This window comes from Lissotriton vulgaris, chromosome 5, assembly GCF_964263255.1.
Source record: "Lissotriton vulgaris chromosome 5, aLisVul1.2, whole genome shotgun sequence".
Lineage (NCBI taxonomy): Eukaryota > Metazoa > Chordata > Amphibia > Caudata > Salamandridae > Lissotriton > Lissotriton vulgaris.
In genome coordinates, this window is record NC_141693.1 from 555,187,162 (window position 1) to 555,207,878 (window position 20,717).

The following is a 20,717-nucleotide window of genomic DNA, read 5'->3' on the forward strand; positions in this document are numbered from 1 at the left end:
ATTAATATATGTGCAAAGTAGCCAAAAAAAAGTGCAAAAGTTAATTCCGTCTTACTAAAGTGCAATGTACATTTAGCAGCACAGAATCAAATGCTTAAAGGTTCTAAGCTACATCATAATAAAGTGCAAGTGCTATGGTCTGTTTTTGGTGCTCATACAAACGGTAGCAGCAAGTATACATTATTCGTATATGTGCAAATTAGCATAATAAAGTGCAAGGTGTAAATAGCATAGTGCCAAAAATACACAATACGATTAGAAGCACAAATTTCAAGTACTTAAGAATAATAATAAAGTGCAAGTGCTATGGCCTGCTTTCAATGCTCAAGAGAGCAATAACAGCAGTTATACGATATTCATATATGTGCAAATTTACGTAAGAAAGTGCGAAGTGCCAATAGCATCATACCAGAAGTACACAATACATTTAACAGCCCAGAATTTCAAGTACTGTACTAAAGTGATAAAGCATTATTGAATGAGTTCATATAATAATTGATTTTCTTGCAGAAATACATTTTAAAATATAAGTGGCCACATGGAAACATACATCTGGGGTCTCTAGGTTGAACATCAGTTGCATTGCTTTTTGTATATCGCGCGTATTATATTTTTAAAAAATGGGTTTCAGGTAAAAATTTCTATAAAAAGTATAAAAATTACAGGATAACATAAAATGACAAATGTTCTGTTTGGATTTACTGTCACAAGGACACAAACAAGTGGCGGGCTTCTTAACCATGGGAAATGCCACTAGGTGGTGCACAATTCCCAAACGGAGACGGGTCAATACAAAACGGTGTGAGTTAGTACTAACAATGCTAAGATAGTTTTGGAAGCCTTCATTAATGTTGTGTTCCAGATAGAGATTGAACGTACTTTGTTTAGCATATTTTTCCGCTCTAATCCCAGCGTATGTTTAAGGAATACATTTTTAAGCTCCCGCTTAGATGGTACAAAATTAGTTATAGGGTCTTTAAAAATGTTTAGGCCGTAAAGTGACTTGTACCAATGTTGCATATGATTTAACCAGGGAATAGTTGATCGACGATCAAGTTTAATACAGTCATTGATTACATCCTGTGTTAACTTTGTCTCCTCCTTAGCCCAAATTGAACGCCAAAGGGACAGAGGACGTAAAACAATTAGATCATTAACATATTTCATGTTTAACTCCCTGTGTGTTAATTCAGTTGAGTCGGCACGCTAATTAAACGTTTTAAAAACACATTTTCCTCACGTTTAATTTTTTGGCACTCGATGCATCGTATCCCCATACTCCAGCTCCGTATATGGCTGAGGATATACATCTTGCATTAAATATAGATATCATTTCTTGAATCCTACGACCCCCTAGTTTTGCAGCAAATCTAAAAATACAACTTGTATTCCTAACCATTTTAAAAAGGACACTTTTTTGTTCATTAACCCATCTTCCATCCCCTGAAAAAGTAATACCTAAATAGCAGAAACTACTGACAGATTCTAATCTCTCCCCATCTAAAAAGAAGGGCTTACATTTTCTCTGTTTCTTACCACATACCATTGTAACCGTCTTTCCCTTATTAATTTTCAACTTCCTGTTTTTAATAAAAAGATGAAATTGATTAATTAGATTTTGCAGTCCATTATGTGTCCTAGAAAGGAGGACTGCGTCATCCGCATATAAAAGAATTGGGATTGGGTTACCATTAATGGTGAGTGCATCTGCATTGGTCTGTCTTAAAATTTGATCCACCTGGTTAATAAAAAGCGAGAAGAGTAGAGGGGCAAGTACGCATCCTTGCCGGATACCTCTTCCAATTTTTAAAAAAGGGGTACATTCCCCATCTCTTCCGAATCTCACTTTGCTGGACAGATTGTTATACAGTCGGGCAAGGAGGTGGATAATTTCAGCGGGGGCGCCCATCTCCAACAAGGTAGGCCAGAGCAGCGCGTGTTCCACCAGATCAAATGCTGAGCTCAAGTCGGCAAAGCACAGGTAAAGCTTACCAGCTTTAGCTTTAGTGTACTTGCCGACTATGAGCTCCAGGTTCACGCACTGCTCCATTGTACCCAACCCCCTACGGAACCCATACTGGACTGGGGATAGGATGTTCTTTTCCTCAGCCCAGGCTTCCAATCTCACTAATAGAACTCGACTAAGGATTTTAACTGTAGAGTTCAAGAGTGAGATGGGTCGATAATTTCGGGCCTCGGACCTAGATCCTTTTTTGTGGAGGGGAACAATAATTGACTGACCCCATGTCAGTGGTAAAGTATCTTCCACTGCAGCATTAAAATAACGTGTTAAAATTGGGGCCCATAGGATTATTTCATGTTTGTAAAAATCCATGGGTACCCCATCCGGCCCAGGTGCTTTACCACCCTTACTATTTTTGATTGCCTCTGTAACTTCATCCAAAGTTAAAAAAAGATGCATTTTCTGCCATTTAAGGCATGATAAAGCAACTCCATTAAAAACAGACCCATCTAGATTAAAATCGGAGTTAAAGATCTCTGAGAAATGAGCAATCCAAGCCTGGCAACTAACATAAGAACTGACTTCGGGGATATTATCGTTTTTTAAAAATGGACCATTAACAATTTCCAAAAAAAGTTTATAGTCTTTGGTTTCAGCAGCTCTATCTAGTTTATGCCATGCATCATTTTGCAACTCTTTTTTCCTAGATACCAAAGCAGATTTATAATTAGATCGTTCTTCTCTAACTCTTTCTTTGTTTCTTGGTTTATCATCCAGCGCTATTTTTAGATTTTTTAAAGCCTGGGCACACTGCTTATCGAACCACACAGTTTTAATTCTTTTAGGCTTTCTATTTTTGCAGCCAAAGAGTTCTCAACGGTATTTGTTATTTTTAGAAAGTTAGAGAGCATAATGGGCGCGGTCACAATTGGTGCTAAGCAATATTCGATCTCTGTATTACATATACAAATGGTATCCTTCGTCAGTTTATTAGGGTCTATCTTGGTCCATTTGATCCTCGTGCCGTTTGGTCTCTCGGCCGTGATCCCTTGGACGGGCCTACCATATACTATTGTTTTCGGGCCCCAGCCCATTAGTTCCACTGAGATACTATTGTGGTCACTCACGGGCTGCTCTATGACCCAGACTTTGGAATAAACAGTGCCATTAGTCACCAAAATATGATCAATATTAGAATGGGCGTCCCTCCCTCTGAACGTAGGGCACTTTTCGTTTTTTTTATTCCTTGTACATTCTAGTAGCTCTAGATTTAGTTTAGCTACCAGATTGTTCAGAGCACTACCATAATTACTGTGTGGGAAATGATTAAAGAAGATGTTATCACCGCCCGGGTATTCTTCACGATGTCCACAGATCCCCTTTCGGGCTTGTCTACATGCTTGGATGTTAAAATCTCCTGCCCATAGTATCACAGTTCTATTGTTTGAGCGCGCATTTGCTGCTTCTATTGCGCACTCAACTTCAGGGACGATCTTATCCCGATTAGGACCCACAATGTTATTATAAAAATTCACAATAATTAAATCCCTGCTTTTACTGTGAATTAGGCGCAAGACTGAGGCATGCTCTCCCACCACCACATATCCTCCAACATTGAACTCCGTTAGTGTTGTAGAAACCAAAGTCAGTAGACCTCCCTTTGCTCTGCCGGCCTTAGAGGCCACTGCTGCCACACTATAAGAGGTGTAACCATCCACTTGTATTTGTTCTCTGTGCCACGTCCCTTGTACACAAATAATATCATAACCTTGTTTGATAAAATTATCCCAGAACGGTGTATTTAGTTTGGCAGCAATTCCAGCTACGTTCCAGGTGGTAATTACGAGGGAGTCAACATAATTGTCTCTTGTGTCCTCAGAGTGATTAGATAATAGTGATGCTTCAATGCTTGGTGTCATATTGTTGATTTGTAAAGCATTTGTGGCCATCATAATTACATCATTACTTAATCCATTGTTGGGCACATTTAAAATGTGGGCGGTTTCAACTCTTACACAACATTGACCCCCCAACTCTTTTGTCAAAGTTACTGGATCACCAGGTAAAATAATCTCAGGTTGTGCAACCGTAGATAGTGCATTCAGTCAATCATTCTCCTCTAGTGAATTAAACACTTGAAATCTATTGTAAGTTGGGACTGCAAAATTATCGTATATATTAAACAGTGGGGCCGGAATGGGGGTAACATTTGGATAGTTGGTATGTACAACTCTTGGTTGCTGAAATGGGTGTGGGGTGATATGCCTTCCTGACTGATTCCTATAAAAATAGTCAAGTGGGAATAAGGTGGTGTTATATTCCACATTAGATGGCATGGGTGCGTGTAATATCGAATCTCTCGCCCATTCGGTGGTCCTACAGTTTATGACTATACAGTCCCCATCTATCTCCTTTTTATTTGGTCCCACCCATCCTACCCTCTGTGTGGAGATAATCTCTTCAGCCCCACGCATTGGGAAACCACAATTTTTCACCAACCAATGCAGGGTTTTATTTTTTAGGGTTTCCTGGTTTTCAAATTGGGTAGGTTGTAATTTGGATACATTAGCCAGGATCGCCACATATGGTCTACATTCCGGTGGTAGATTAATTGTGGCCGGAACGATATTATTATTATGACGCCTAGGTACTGGAGGGTTCTTATTATTATGGACATGGTCGCCTGTGTTCTTCTGACCACCTGCAGTTTTCGGCCCATTTATTATGTTAGGAAGAATGGTCACTGGCCTCTTGCTGCCACTTATAGTAGCTGCAGAGTTCACCGCCGAAACAGTCACAGTAGGGGTTATGTTTACTGTACTTGTTATATTTTGTTCAATTTGCCAGGTGGTGCATTAGTTGTGGGAGGCCTAAACTGTGTACCCAGTTGTTCTAAGACGTCCAGGTTAGCTATACCCAATTTTTCCAAGTTCTCTATTTTTTTCTTGAGAATTTCTAAGGTTTCTGTCACTGGGGCAATGTGAGTTGTTATGGCTTTCTCAAAATATTGCATCAATCCCTCAACACTAGTTGGAGTTAGTGCTTCCTCGAGGTACATGTTTCCATTGTTTTGATGTTTCTCACCCTCCATCTCATGATCTACATAAGTATGTGCATCTCTCTTCTTTTTGGGTCTAACCACTTTACCCTGCTTGTTGATAATCACCCTTTTCCTACAAAAGGTAGGTTTCCTCTTAGGTTGAGTGGTCTCACAATCAGTTTCGCAACTTCCCACACTGATATCACTTGTTCTTACATTGGAGGTTATGCTATTGATAAAACGACCGTCTGAATCCCCCAAGTCATTAGACGCTTCGTTATGGATTGCAGGCTGCGGTATGACACTTATACTCAAGTCTGGTGTCATCGACAGTCTGCTATCCCTGATACAAGTAATAGATGGTTCTAAATGTTGAGAAACAACAGGTTGATTGTGGTCATTCCTAGGTAGACCGGCAAAGGATTGTAACAAGAGGGAATCATGAGATAATGATGTTTCATTTGTAATATCGACTAATGTGCTAGCCACTTTTGGGGATTGAGTTATTAAACACATGCTAGCTGGCAGTGGGAGTCTTCTCTCTGTGTTCTCGATGGCATTAACCACGACCCCAATAGTCTGCTGTAGCATTCTATCGATGGCAGTTAGGGTAGGTAAAGGGGGTGGTACCAATGTCTGTTTTCTTGTGACCGAGCGTGTATGCATTGGAGTTTTTTTCGCTACCACTCTACTTTTACTTTTACCCTCCATCAGGGCTATTGCCAACAACAAATCTTTACAGTCGGACGTACAAGAGTGTTACCTTGATAGTCAGGGACAAAATCAAAGGGGGTTGGCCCAGCCCAGTCTCTTTTCGGTCTCAGAGGGCCCGCCCTTTGCCCGGGCTTAGCCCGGCGCGTCCTCGCGGGACAAGGGAGGAGTTCTCACTTTATGGGCCTCCTGGCGCTGCGCGCTGACGATGGGGGAGGCGACCTCACCACAGGGCTGCTGGGGATTGTAGTTTCAGAGGCTCCCGACCGGCGGAGCCAAGCCCGGCAAGCCGGAAGTACTGGATGGAACACTGCTGCGGAGCAAAGCCCGGCCGCCCCTCGGTCCCTGGAGACAGACTTCACGCCACAAAGGAGCCTCAGTGAGCAGGAGGTAGGCTCTGATAACGCCACACACACACAGGGACTGCCACTGGTCTAGTGTCAAGGAAATAGGGAAAAACCCCAAAGAAAGCAGCAAGCGACCAGTGATTAGCAGGGAGAAGGAGTAGGAGCTTGGTGGGTAGTGGCCCACCTCCGTCTGTCTCCAGGCTCAACCCGCTATGTAGTGCTGTATAGCGCTGTGTAGTGCTGAGTAGCACTATTGGCTTGTTGCCTGTTACTGGCCCCTCCAAAATCTTCTATTGGTCTCCAGTGGCTGACCGCTCCATGCCTGGCCGAGTCAGTCCAAACCCCCGCCTCGCTCCTCCGCTGGAAGTGCAGCTTGCCTGTATTGTCACTGTATTGACACGCAGTCTCGCCTCACCTGTTCCGCCAAGCCCCTGCCAGCCCCTTCAGCAGGATGCCGTGCTCTGGGTGGAAACAGCGGAGCCAGAAGACGTGGACGCAGTCAGCCGTTCCCCCAGGGGTTCGAAGTTTCAGTCTGCTCAATCTCAGGCAGCTCAGGACTCCCGCTGCTGCCTGGAGAGCCGCGGACCACTGACCACGGACCACAGCCTTTCACGGGCACTTTAATCTCCCGATCCCGGTGCCACTGAGCCCGTCCAGGAGCCGAGACCAGCAGCAGCAGGAGCAGGAATCGGGGGGGGGGGGGGGGGGGCTGGAGGAGCAGCTTCGGCAGCTTCGGCTCTGGCGTTCGAGGAGTCTGTTGCTCCAACTGCAAAACCCGGAATTTGTGCTTTATGTGGTTCTTTTTTCGGATATACAGATGCCAGCCGACACGTGTTTCATCAAACAGGACAAAGCCTGTGACTCATCGGGGCTGTAAGTGGCGTGGTCAGTGTTCGGGTAAAGGTGATTTTACCGGTAGTAAATCGAGCTCGGAGACACATCCCAAACATAGCTCCACTGTAACCCGTTACCACAGGTTACAGTCTACAGTCCTACCCGACTGCTTCGCGAAACCTGATTTGGCTACTCGTACCTAAGACGCTCATCCTCTTGATTTACTACCGGTAACATCACCTTTACCCGAACACTGACCACGCCACTTACAGCCCTGTTGAGTCACAGGTGTTGTCCTGTTTGATGGAACATGTGTCGGCTGGCGTCTGTATATCCGAAAAAAGAACCACATATAGCACAAATTCTTGGATTCACCAAACCACCAGTGTCATCTTTGTCCTTGAATACGGTTATACCAAATTGTATACTTGACGTGTGCACAGTACCTGTTTGCATGTATTTTACTCCTGCTTTAACTTAACGCGGATACCTTTTTATTTTTTACACTATAAATTTGCAAATAGGAGTTCATATATGTAACTTGTTAGCGTGCTCAGACTTTCTTGTGTATCTTTGTAACTGTATATAAGTAACTTGTTTGCGTGATTAGTGTATCTTGTGAACCTTATGTAGCTTACCTGGATCTCTTATAAAGCGCTCTATCACCTTTGGGTAAATTTCGCACTATATAAAACTGCATTAAATAAATAAATAGCCTTGAAATCGGTATTCCTTTGCCTGAATAGGGAGGTTAGGGATCAAGGTTTTCTACTCGTAAAAGTAATGTTCAGCGTAAATAAACCATTAACATACATACAGTGCAAAAAGGTTCAACAATGGGAACCATAGGTGTTCAATCCACACAGCCAACCAGGGACAAAAACAATAAAGAAATTAATATGGTCTCACAGTACTTTTATCACCCGTTCCGAGCTCTCGAAGTAGAAATAGATACTAAAGTGAACAAGGCTTTTTCTTAATCGTTTTCCACATAAATATTTGAGGCTCACCTTATGCTACTACACCAACCCTATTGGCTTCAAATACTGTCCATGGTGGCTGCCAAATTGTAGTGAGGCTTTGATATGTTATACGAGTGAAGAACGAAAGTCCAAGTGTCCTCTCTTTATGTTACCGCGGGCTATTCCAACTTGGCTTCTGTTTTTGGATGAACGTATACCCCCTGGTTCACCCCCACCTTTCACGAAGGGGTGGGGGGATGTGGCCGGACAGAGGGCCTTCGTGGAGGACAGACCCCCGCACATGTGGGAAGTACCGCCGCTATGATCAAAGGGAAAATGCGAACGGCTTTTCACTCTAGTGTTTGATTCACGACTGCGCGCCTTCTTGTTGCAGAACCTCGCTAGGCAGATGTTTGAAGACTAGACTGCATGCAGCCGTCATTACTGGCGACAGGCGTAGAGTCTGGAATTTAGACGCCCTACCATGGATCACGAAAACGAGGGCTTCGAAGAACTTGGGCAATACGCTCTACTTCAGACACGGAAGTTCTTAATCTACATCCAAGATGGCTGTCCGACAGGCCGGAAGTTTCTCGGGATGTAGTATAGTGTTTACGATGTCTCAGTCCCACCCCATCCTTTAGTCAAAAGAGGCAGGCTCTATATAAGGCAAGCTCCGGCAGCTAAGTTGCCAGTCAGGTTACAGGGCGGTGTCGGTTACTGGCATCAGAGCGAGAAGTTCCAGGCCTTCCGCTCTATTGTCCCGTGCTGGCTGCCGTCCATACCTGGCTGCGTGAACTGTAGAAATAGTCGCCATGTACCGCTACATGGGGGTGCTCGCTACCCGCGGGGGTGCGGTGTTGGCCGTGGATGCCGGACTCCCTGCGGCCGCTACAGGTCTCCGGCGGTACTGTCATGCACCCCAGGCCGAGGACGACCCCAACTTCTTCAAGATGGTGGAGGGCTTCTTCGACCGCGGTGCAAGCATCGTGGAGGATAAGCTGGTAGAGGACCTGCGTACCCGTGAGAGTGAGGAGCAGAAGCGGCTGCGCGTGCGGGGCATCCTACGCATTATCAAACCTTGCAACCATGTGCTGAGCGTCAGCTTCCCCATCAAGAGAGACAACGGAGAGTGGGAGGTGATCGAGGGCTACCGGGCACAGCACAGCCAGCACCGGACCCCATGCAAGGGAGGTGAGAGTCCGCCAGCTATGCTACTTTCTGCGCAGCGAGTAATGGCTACACAAATACTCCTGGCAAGGCAACCTATAAGTCTACTACGCTCCCAACACTTCTGAAGAGCAGTAGCTCACAGTTCGTGCAAGCCACTGCAGTAGGGATGACGCTAGCCCAGATTTATACAATGAGCGTCTCTACTTTGTAGCCATATTGTTAATGTTGTCCTGCCCGATTCTTCATTTTGCATCACGTCTGATACAGTTAAATGACATTTTTCTACTTTGTCCTAAGAAGCGTTGATAACTTTAGACGGGTGAACCCCTGAACAAATAAGCTAATTATAATGCCACTAAGCCCATCTACCCTTACTGATCCCTTCCAAGTGGTGTGATTTCCATGTTTGACCGGCGGCGAACTGCTAGCTCCAGGTGAGAAACGGGTGCAGATAACCCTTAGCGTTTCACCCTGCACCCACACACGCATCTCTGTACAAGCATGGAGAGTGCCCGCCCCACGTCTGGTGACATGAGGCTGCATGAGAAGTTGATATGGGCAGCAGTGCAAACATTTCCGTCAGGAACGATGGCATACCTAGTGCAGTATAACGATTGGAATGGCATTTCTGTTTTAAAATTACATTATTCGAAATGTGAATGCTTCAGAGCTTTTCCAGAAAATAACCAGTGGGCGTATACATTAATTTTCTGACACCCCTCAGTTGACATTTATTTTGTAAAGGCATTAAACTGGGTTACATCTTTAAGACCGAAAGTAATATTGTGAATCATCATAACATATATCCAGCCTGTATTATGCGACTACATGGTCTGCATTGCATTATGACTCAGCGCTTCATATTTTAATATTTTGAGGCCAAAACCTTTAAAGGACTAGACGACCCCCCCCCCTGTTTTTTTGTGTGTTTTTATTGGTATTTACAGATTACATACAAATAATGTATCTTTAAAGGCCATATAGGGCAGCAGTGGTAAGCTTAACGGTCTATCTTTGTTCGCCCAGGTAGAGTGGCTCACGAATAACATGGAACACATAATCTGTTGCGCTTGGCGCTTGTCTGGTTAGGACATAAAACATAAAGTGGTGGTGGTTGTTTTTGTGACAGAACCTTGGACCAATCGTGAGGGTGGGTTGAGCCGGGTTGATCGTTATCTATGGTGGTTTGTAGGAGTCTATGAATTTATCTAATCGCGACAAATTACAAAGGACAAAAACTTAGATAAAAGGTATTCATTATCGATAACATTAATTCTCAAAGGCATTCATTCTTATTGTTTTTAAAGAGACTGAGAGACATTACACTCTAGGTCAGCCACTTGGCCTGGCAACTGAGCTCCAATACATGATGATTTTTACTCTTTAATATTGAGGGGATTTTACTATTGTTTTACAATAGCGTTTTTTTATGAAATTGGTTTTCAGTCACACTAATTAAAAGTATATTAGGCTGCCAACACTGACCCAGCTCCAAATCCCATGTGTGGAAGTTCCACCATTTCTCCCGGCATGGTCTGCTCAAGAGAGAAGTAATTCACTATCTTTATAAGAAGGGGGGCACCCAGCATTGGTTCCTTACTGTAATTCATTTCATGAAAGAGGGAGGGGCACACTGTTACATCTCAAGCTATGTCCTAATGAGCATCCCTACCAAATTAGCTGTAGGTCCTGTGTTAAGTAGATCAGAACACAGCCAACTTCAACTCTTCACTAGAAGCCCCTATGCAACACCTACAGCCACGAGCATACATCAATAACAATGAACCCTGGCAGGACCAGAATTTATGTTGTGGTCAGTTTCCCTCTTCATATAATGTGCTTATTCTCATTAACCCTAACAGTCAAAGGTGCACTTGGTGCAAGTGAATCAAGGGTCCGTGTATGTTCCTTCTCTGTCCAATGGTATTGGGAGGGGTGTTGTACATAAGCAGTTAAGACGTGGCTACCTATTTGCCAGTAGTCTGATCAGAGATCAGCCAAAGCTGCATTTTAGAATTGGATAGCCACTGCACTGATTCCTCCCTATACCGCAACTTTGAATGTAATGGTATGAACATGTAAAGGAGTCAAGTTGCTTGTACAATAGCACCAAGTTTCAATACTTCCTAGACCACTCTAGTTCTAACATTTTGGTCAAGTTTGCCGTGTAACGTTCTGACATTTGAAATAAATGACGTGACCGCTTTTGAGGGTGGTGAAAAAGTAGCACCCAACATTTAATTTCTTTATGCCATGAACCCTCACCCCCTCTCTAGCACCTGTATAATGAGAAGAGAGATTAGGCTATTCTTTTACTCTGCCCTCCAACTATCACATGTGACTGGATAAGTCACATCTGATAGTGTCATGTTGCTGTAGGTTGATAGTCCCACCCTGTCTTCGTTTGAACTCCCAACATTGGATGATTTAGCCCAACGTGTTATTTATAGATGTATAATTGATAATGCTCTTGTTCTCCTCCATTCTGCTAGGTGTTTTTTATACTGGGTACCCAGATGGATAATAGCTTCAGAACATCTGATAGCCAACATAGGTTAGAGTGCGTAAGTATGGCAGCGGATAATTAAGCTTTGTGTCTATATTTGTTTTAAGATCTTCCTTGCACCGGGTGATTCCAGTCACGTTACTTTAACAGCAGAACCATCAATGGGGATAGTATTCTGCTCGCCTTTCTGTCACTTGAGCCTGACTCACCATATGCTGCAAAGTGAAGGTTACATAAGTGGAGCGCCTCACCCTCCTGCTCTAACAAGCATGCATGGTGGCCTGCTCCACTTCTTTTGAGTGACCCTACCACATATGCACTTTGAACATAAGATAAGTTGCCAGCATTGAACCTGTAGAAAAAGGCGATTCTTTATTCGTCTGGCTCTGTTACAACCCATTCGCTCATTTTTTTTGTAAGTTTAAAGGTCCCGGTCTAATTCACGTTAATAGCAATTCATCCTATTTGGCCTGCCTGTTGGACACCCCTCCATTCTCGTACTTACGTTTTTACACACCCAGGCAACCATGCAGAGCAGCACATGAGATGCCCCTGTCAGTACCTCTACCTAGTGATACTGCCATAAAAGCCGTTTAGTTCTACTGTAGAGCTTTTCATTCTGTTGTCTTTGCGATAATTTGTGAATCAGTGTCTTGTCTGCTTTTACCTTGGGAAGATCCATTTACTGTGAAGTTAGGTTACACCTGCCGTCTGCTAAGGACGCGCCTATCCTGCAACCAAAGCACATTTAGCACAATTTTGTACCATGTACGTGTTTACCACACTGCCATGCATTATTATAGTCTTACCAAACCTGCATACCTTTTCACAAATGCTATCTAGATGCCCAGCCCTTATGTTTTCACGAATACCAATTGGTTGGGGAGGAAAACAATTGGGGAGATTAAACAGTGGCGCCTCTGGCACTAAACATGAACATTTGACTTCAGATTACTCATCTGGTTTGTTCATCAGATTGGGTGCTTAAATTACCATAATACATCTCTTAATGCTACCTACGTGTTTTTTTTTTGTTCCACAGGGGCGTAGATGACTGGATCTATTACCACTTTTAGGAAACTTAGACTGCTAAAAGAATTCAAGAATGTCTTCACCATCGCGTGCCAAAATGGGCATGTAACATCAGGCATGGGATAGCTTTTGTCACCCAGTTCAAATTAAACGTCAACTGCTAAAGTATGAGGGCACTTAGTCGTGCGTTAAAAGGACCATAACCCTCTAAAGGGTTTTGTTATGATCTTTGTGCTCATTATGAATATGCACACAGTTTTGATGAGATTTTGTAGGAAATAACTTTGCTGATTGTGTGACTTTTCATTAAATGAGCTGGAGTAGTCTTTTAAAAAAAAAAAAAATAGTTGTAAACCTTTTTTTTTTTTTTTTTTACTTTTAAACTTTCTTCATTCAAAAATCAGAGTACTGTGGGAGAACTTTTTACCACAGTCATATAGAACAATCATTTTAGAAGCACCAACACAGGGTTAAACTTTGGTGCAGTTGTCACACACTGCTTGCAGTAGAGCGAGCAGGTACCTGAATATCAACGTGTTCTGTTGTAATGATTAGTGTGTTCATTTTTTCGTATTTTTTTTTTTCGAAACCACAGCCCCGAAATTCTTTAATTTCCATACAAAAGCTTCAAATTACTGGGTACTGTGCCCTAAAGCGGCTCATATGTGGTGGTGGCACAGTCTAAGCACAAACTTTCCTTTGAGTTGTCTGTTGGGTCTGAGGCCTAGACCCAGCTATCTCCTTCCCTACCATGCCTCTCTTCCCATTTCTGTGCCCTCAATAAGACTTTCCTTTCTCATTCCTGTGCTGTACTTGTGCCGATCAGAGACCTTCACAGAGCTTGTTTCCTCTTTTGTGACTTATCATTTTTGTGCATCTTTTCCCCATCTTTGTACCTCCCTGTTTATCGTTCTCAGCTCCTCGTTTCTGCCTAGGGCCGCTTCTGCCTTTGCCCTGCCCATGCATTTTCCCTACCTCCTAGGACCTACTTAATGGAGGCCGCATCGCTTGTACACCAAAGACAAGCCGGTCTATGCCTACACTGTGCCCATCGCCAGGAACCGTGCCCCCCCCCCTGCTCCAACCCCTTCAGCTACACCACAGCCAAACTCCATGCCTGTGACCTTGGATGCCACAATTAACACGTAACCAACTCCAGTACAACACCCACTTGGATGCATCCTTCTCAATACACGCTCACTATGTAAACTTGTCACAAAGGTCTGGGGCCCCATAGTCTGCCCCCCTGATGTGGTCTGTCTCAAGAGGTGTGGCTCAACCCATTTTCGTCCCCTGACTTTGCCACCAATGTACCCGAAGGATACATGGTCACCCACACCCACTGTGACCGCACCAACTAACCTGGCAGAGAAATCGCCATAATTCACAAAGAAACCATCCAATGCACTGTCATCACTAGTTTCTCTACATTGACCATCAAACACCTAAACTTGAAGATCCAAATGGACGCAAGTCTACCATAAGGGGCAACCTCGTGTACCTACCACCGGGACTGAGATCAAGCTTCTGCAACTTCAGCACAGATTTCATCGGCCACCCCCCTTGCTATTAGACTCCAACAACTACAAGTTCCTCGGTGGACCTCAACTTTCACCTCTGTGCAACACGACCTTCACTTTCTTCGACAACATGAACAACATCTGCTTCTGGCAACTTGAATGACACCACGCATAACACAGGCATTTCACTGGACTCCCTTTTTACCTCCAGCGACCATATCAAATACAGCTTTACCACTGAACTAACCTCGTCCGACTATACATCGTTCACCTCCACTTCACAATGCACCCCACATTGCAGAAGGAGCAGAATCTCGGCGAGTACATGGACCAACAACCTAAACCAAAACATCACACTTCATCATCTGGATCTCGAGCATCACAGACCGCGTTACCCCCATTGCCAAAAAAGAGCCACCAACCTAGCAAGCTGGTAAACGGAAGACCTCCGGACACCTCTGCAAACAACTGGAAAGTAGATGGTGTACTAGCAAGGATACCACCAATAGAGCCTCTTTCAACACAGTACTCTACCTCTAACACAGGCACCTTCGAGACACCAAGAAAACTGATTTGGAAAAAGATGCTATTGTTATGGTACTTGGGCTGATATTATTTGAAGAGACTACGAGCCAGTGAATTAATTGCCTTCCAGCTGCAGCTATTGTGGTGGCCATCCCTGTGCATCTATCCACTGATATTTTTTTAGGTCTCGCCTATGCAGCGCATGCGCTGTCTCTTCAAGACATGCTGTATTCAGGTATGCACTGTAAGCCCTGCCCCTCTTTTCAATTGGCTCCTCTTACTGTCCTTTTGTAAATGGTGGCTTTCGATTTTGTGATTAGGCTCAGTAGTCCCTTCTTAGTTCCTTCCTCTCTTCTGTTACCTCCCGTGAGGGCACACCCTCTTACATGTGTCCTTACTCTCTAGGTTTCATTAACAATCTGAGCACTAGGGGAGCGTGGCCAAGCAGCATGGCCGACAGGACGTGAGTTCCGTCCCGAGGACCCAGTTATCCTTAATATAGATCCTGTCTGGGCTGTTTTTCCCTGGATTTGAGGACCTGAAGCTTCCCTCGTATTAGAGGGACCCTCATGCTGGAGAGGCCGCTGGAGGAAAACTCGCAAACTGCTCCGGAGAGGCTGCGGGCGCTCTGAGGGTTCCGGCGCGAACTACGCGAGGCCGGGGTTTGGGCCTGCGCCGTAGCGGAGGCGTCCCGTCGCAGATTCCGACTAACCTGGAGTCTGACCCGAATTTGGCGGAGCCTGTTCTCACCTGGGGCTCCACCTAGAAGGCGATGGTGTGTGGCTCACGTACCACCGGGCAGCCTCGGCGATCTGGCATGCCTTGATCCCGGGTGGGAGAACCGCGGCGTCCACCCCTCCCCCTGACGCTGCTTCGGAGCGGAGCCTCCCGCCGGGTGAGCGCCCCTACGGAGGACTTATTTCTGAGACCCCGGGGGCTGCAGAGCAGCCTGAGACAGCTGGGGGGTGTTGGACATCGGGGGACACGTGCGATTGGATCGGCGCCCTTCCCCCACTGGGCCGACATCTTGCCCCTGCACCGAGGCGCTTGTTCCCCTGCGCCGCATGAACATACCACCTGGAGGCCTGCTGACCCGTGCTGGACTTCCATCGGGTGCTCCCTATGGAAAGACGCCTCTGGAGCCTGAGAGGTCGTACCACTGGATGTGGGGGTGAGTGACGGCGATCTGGGCATCCGACTGGTCCCGAGGGCCCTGCCCTTTACACCGACCTGATTAACTGAGCTCCCACCGCATGCTCCGGTGGTCGGCTTGTACACCGCTGAACGCTCCTCCATTGGGTGCTATCTGGGGAGACTGACTCCTGCATCTGCGGTCAAGGCTGGACTGGGGGGAGTAAACAGCCCGCTGCCCTTGTTTGACCGAACGGAGACACTGGTTTGCCCGAGCGCCTCGAGTTGCCGCAGCCTGGAGCTGCCTGGAGGTGAGCTATAGCGTCTGACATTTCCTTCTCCAGGGCGACCTAGCACGGAGTACCTGACCGGTGGTAGCTGGGGGGAACCCTTTGCGTTTAATTGAAAGAGTTGCGCGTCTTTCTCTTCCTGATGGCGACCCGCAAAGATAGGACCTAGAGGTCTTCCCAGCCCAACACCATTGTACAATATACCACCCGCGCCTGCCGTCACAGAAGATCACACGGCAGACGGGTCAGGAGGATGGTGGGGATGGGCCAGCGGAGCCTTCTCGAGCCGAGATATTAAAGTCTATACAGGGATCTCACTCTGCTTTGGAGAGGCAGATAGAGACTGTATCAATAGATGTCAATCTACTGCGAACAGATCTCCGAAAAGTGGCGGACAAGGTCCCGGATGCTGAGGGTAATATCACCCAACTACAGGGGGAGGTGGCCTCCTTGCAGAAGACGGTTACACACCTTACGGCCACTACACGAGCATTGCAGAGGAGAGCTGAAGACGCGGAAGGTAGGGCCCGTCGCAGCAACATCAGGGTCCTGGGAGTACCGGAACGATTGGAGGTGGGAAATGCTGAGCGCTTCCTAGAGACCTGGATCCGCACCCAGTTGTGCCCACACGGACTCTCCAGTGTTTTAGTCATCGAGCGGGCATATAGGGCCCTGGTCCCCCCCCCCCCCCCCCCCCCCCCCCCCCCTCTGCGCCCAGGTGAACCCCCCTAGGTCTCTAATCGCAAAGATCTTGAACTATAAAGATCTTGACTGTATCTTGAAAGCAGCAAGGGAAGCGGAGTCTCTCACAATAGAGAACAGTCGAGTGTCATTTATCCTGATTATACTCAACAGGTACAGGAGCAGCGGAAGTCCTACCTGGGAGTTAAGCAAAAACTCCGGGAGATGAAGCTCCAATACATGCTCTTATACCCGGCCAAGCTCAAGGTGCTCTCACCAGGCCGTGCGCACTTCTTTGAATCCCCGGCGGAGGTGTGGGAGTGGCTGGAGATAAGGGGTGAAGACTTACCCCCCGGTGAGCGTGGTGGTCCCCGTGAGTCGTGGGGGACCCGTCCTCAACGGCTAGGGAGAGGGGGACGCCGATCTAGATCACAGGGTTCCGAAGAGCCTCGGGTTACAGTGGTAGCTGATGGGGCTCTCCTTATGAGATCTTCATCGACAGAGGTCGCTCCGGAGTCCCTCGGAGCATCCGCCCCTGTGGAAATTTTGGTCCTGGATACCCTGCAAGACACTATACCGGATACGGATTCTACGGCTCCGGTGATCCCAGACACTGGCCCTCCCGAGCCACAGCTGGAGAAGGCTCCTGCTTGAGGTACTGTCTTGTTTATGGTTTGATGACCTCCGCTTTGAAGGGCCTTTTGTTAGATCATTGATGGCCCACAGATACTCCTAACTTGTACTGGGAGTCCTTGGATGGCTGGGTGGAACGGAGGACTTGCATCCTATAGGACAGAGGTATGCAGGACGGGGTCCATATATCCTGGACTGATGAGCGGCCCGACCTGGGGCTGATACCAACAGACATGCCTAGGGACTGTCCTGGAAAGCTGGGTACCATGGGGAGCTGGGAGCGGGGGTGGGTTGTATTGGTTTGGTTGTGTGTGTGTGTGGGTGGGTGCTGAGTGGGTTGAATGGGGTGGCTGTGTACGTCCTGGCAGGGGAAGGGCGGGGTAGCATTTCTGGTTGTTGCTGTCATCTTGCTCGTGGGTGGGGGTTATGTTTCTGAGTGGGTTCTGAGTTTGAGGGTTTCTGGAGGGTGGGGATGGGGTGAGTGCGGAAAATGTTACTGGCATTGAATGTATTGTGATTCGAGTTCCTATGTGGCTGGCTGGGTGGGCTGGTTGTTTGGGCCCGGAGGTGGCAGGTCGTAATGTATCGGAACGGCCCGGTTGGGCACAGTCATGGACCATGGGTTTTAAATTCTGAACTTGGAACGTGTGCGGTTTGGGTACTTGCACCAAGAGACACAGGGTCCTTTCCTTCCTCAAGCGGCATGGGGTCTCCGTTGCGTGCCTCCAGGAGACCCATTTAGATGAGGAGGGTGCTCAACGGCTGTCCAAGAAATGGAGAGGCCAGATGTTCTGTTCCTCCTTCTCCACGTATGCCAGGGGGGTCCTTATCTGAGTGGCACCTGGGATCCCCTGTGCTGTTCAATTTGTTGAAGCAGACATTGGAGGCAGGTACCTGCTCTTACGGATCAGGTTGGATGATAGGGAATTCTTACTCTTGAACTCCTATGCACCGAATATTGATGACCCGAGTTTTTTCTCCCGCCTTCAGGATCTCATTGTTGCAGACTTAGATGCTCCCTCCCTCTGGCTTGGGGATTTCAATTGCGTGTTGGATCCTGAACTGGACTGGCATCCCCCTCGCTCTGGCACGAAGCCGCGTATGACGACGCGCCTCAGGGAAGTAATGCATAATTTGGAAGCTGTGGATGTGGGCCGAATGAGCCACCCCACTCCGAGGCTATATACTTGTTACACCCCGACGCACGAAACCCATAGTAGATTGGACTGCGTCCTTGCGGCCAATGTTGCCCTGTCTCTCACGTTGACGGTTACACACCAGGCCCGCTTTCTGTCAGATCATGCTCCGGTGACCTGCATGGCACAGTGGGCTGACCAGGCTGACCGTCCCTGTACTTGGTGGATGCCGGTGGACATTCTCCAGGACCAGGTGGGAAGAGAACATGTAGCGTCTGCTCTATCGGATTACATAGATTTGAACTGGGAGGGCGGTGACCTACCCTACTCCACCAAATAGGAGACCCTGAAGGCAGTGGTCCGCGGGGCCTGCATGGGCCTCACATATGGGGTCCGTAAGCAGCTGCTCTCTGAATTGCGTGACGCAGAGGATGTGCTCCGGCACTGTCAGACTCTGCCGGATCCTGACACCTCTGATCAGGAGGCGGGAAAGGCGGCCCAGGTGTCCGTACATGACATTCTCACCCGCCTCGATAAATACACTCTGGGCCAGTACAGACAGCGTCTCCACCGCGAGGGTGACAAATCTGGCCTGGATTCTCCGATGGGAGTTCGCGCCTGAGAGGATAGTTGCCCTACTGGCTTCAACTGGTAGTATGGTACACTCAGAATCTGCTATTCTTGAGGTCCTCTGATCCAACCTGCAGACCGTGTATGCAGCTGACCCCTTGATCACGGAGACCTCCTATCAGCCCTATCTTCAAGACTTGGCTCTCCAGACCCTTTCGAGGGAGGCGGCGGAGAAACTAGATGCAGGGTTGACGCTTCGGGAGATCAGCGTTGCGTTAGCCGCCCTGCTGCGGGCTAAGACCCCAGGCGGGGACTGTTTCCCACCTGAATTTTATCATTCGTTCGGAGACGCTGTGGCCCCCCTCTTATTGCAGGTTTATAATAAAGCCCTGGAGTCTGGCGTTCTTCCGCCCACCATGAATCAGGGAGAAGTCTGTATGATCTTGAAAACCAGGTGGGGACGGTTGTGACCCCGCGGCGTTCCGGCCTATCACCCTGATCAATACCGACGCAAAGATCCTCACTAAACGGTTGGCCACTTGTCTAGCCCCGCATATGGCCCACTTGATCGACCCGGACCAGTGTGAGTTTATCCCTGGCCGTAACACGGCGATTAACTTGTGACGCCTGAATCATATCCTCCATGAGGTACGTGGGAGGGAAGATCCCCATCTACTGGTGTCGATCGACCTGGCTAAGGCTTTTGACATGGTTAACTGGGGGTATCTACTGGAGATGCTTCAGAGGACGGGGCTCGGGCCGGTGTTCTGTAATTGGATCAGAGTGCTCTATGGGGCACCCAGAGCTAGAGTTCTGCTTGGGTCGGCCCGATCTGAGGAGTGGTCCCTGGGGAGGGGCACTCGTCAGGGGTGTCCCCTGTCCCCGCTCCTATTTGCTCTAGCAATAGAACCCCTGGCTGTTTCCGTTCGCACTGAGTTGGAGCAATGGAGCATTAAGGTGGGCGATACCGTGAACGTGATCTCCCTCTATGCCGACGACGCTCTATTCTATTTGACATCCCCCAGCGACTCGCTTCCCGCTTTGATGCCGATTCTCGACCGCTTTGGCGCAGTTCCGAACTGCGCATCAACCCTGGAAAATCTTTGATTTTCCCGCTGGCGGGCTGTGCTGCCGACCCGGGCGTGGGACCTTCGTCTCTGGGGCTGAGGTGGGAGCGAGAGGCGTTCCGCTATCTGGGCATTCAGGTGGCTTCGACAGACTAACACCTGCTGGCTCGCAACGCCGACCGTGTGCTCCGGACTCTACACCAGTCTGTGTCCTTCTGGAACACGCTTCCTCTTTCCCTTATGGGGCGGTTGGCAATTGCCAAGATGGTGATGCTGCCTAGAATGTTATATATCTTGCAAAATACCCTGTGCCCGCTTCCCTCTCGTATATTTCGCACGCTCAATTCGCTGCTCTGGGCGGGCGTAGTAGAGTTGCTCTGCGCACGGTGGTCCGAAGAGGGAGACCTGGAGGCCCCGAGGTTTGACCTCTATTACTATGCAGCACAGCTCCTGCCAGCTGCACGGTGGTTCGCTGATGAGGATAATTGGGAGTTGCAACTACTGATGGGCAGAGCAAACGAGAAGGCTCTGAGAGAGGCTTTGATGCAGGGACGAGGAGCAGACGAGGCCTTGCCCTTGCCCTATGTGGTACGTCA

General features: G+C 47.6%; 2 protein-coding genes across 3 annotated transcripts in view; one reads left to right on the forward strand and one right to left on the reverse strand.

The window, feature by feature from the left end:
- The window catches only part of SHLD2 (shieldin complex subunit 2), a 1,133,281-nt gene extending 1,124,838 nt beyond the window's left edge, over nucleotides 1-8,443 (reverse strand). The window contains exon 1 of one of the 2 annotated variants that reach the window (XR_015295898.1): nucleotides 7,906-8,365. The gene's annotated coding sequence lies outside the window, so the exon portion shown is untranslated. Of the gene's footprint in view, nucleotides 1-7,905 lie in introns of both variants that reach the window. The other variant, XM_086922015.1, reaches the window with a different exon arrangement.
- Nucleotides 8,444-8,547: 104 nt separating this feature from the next.
- The window catches only part of GLUD1 (glutamate dehydrogenase 1), a 226,940-nt gene continuing 214,770 nt past the window's right edge, over nucleotides 8,548-20,717 (forward strand). The window contains exon 1 of the mRNA XM_086922016.1: nucleotides 8,548-9,051. Coding sequence (XP_086778142.1) covers nucleotides 8,673-9,051 — 379 coding nt within the window. The 5' untranslated portion in view covers nucleotides 8,548-8,672. The remainder of the gene's footprint in view (nucleotides 9,052-20,717) is intronic.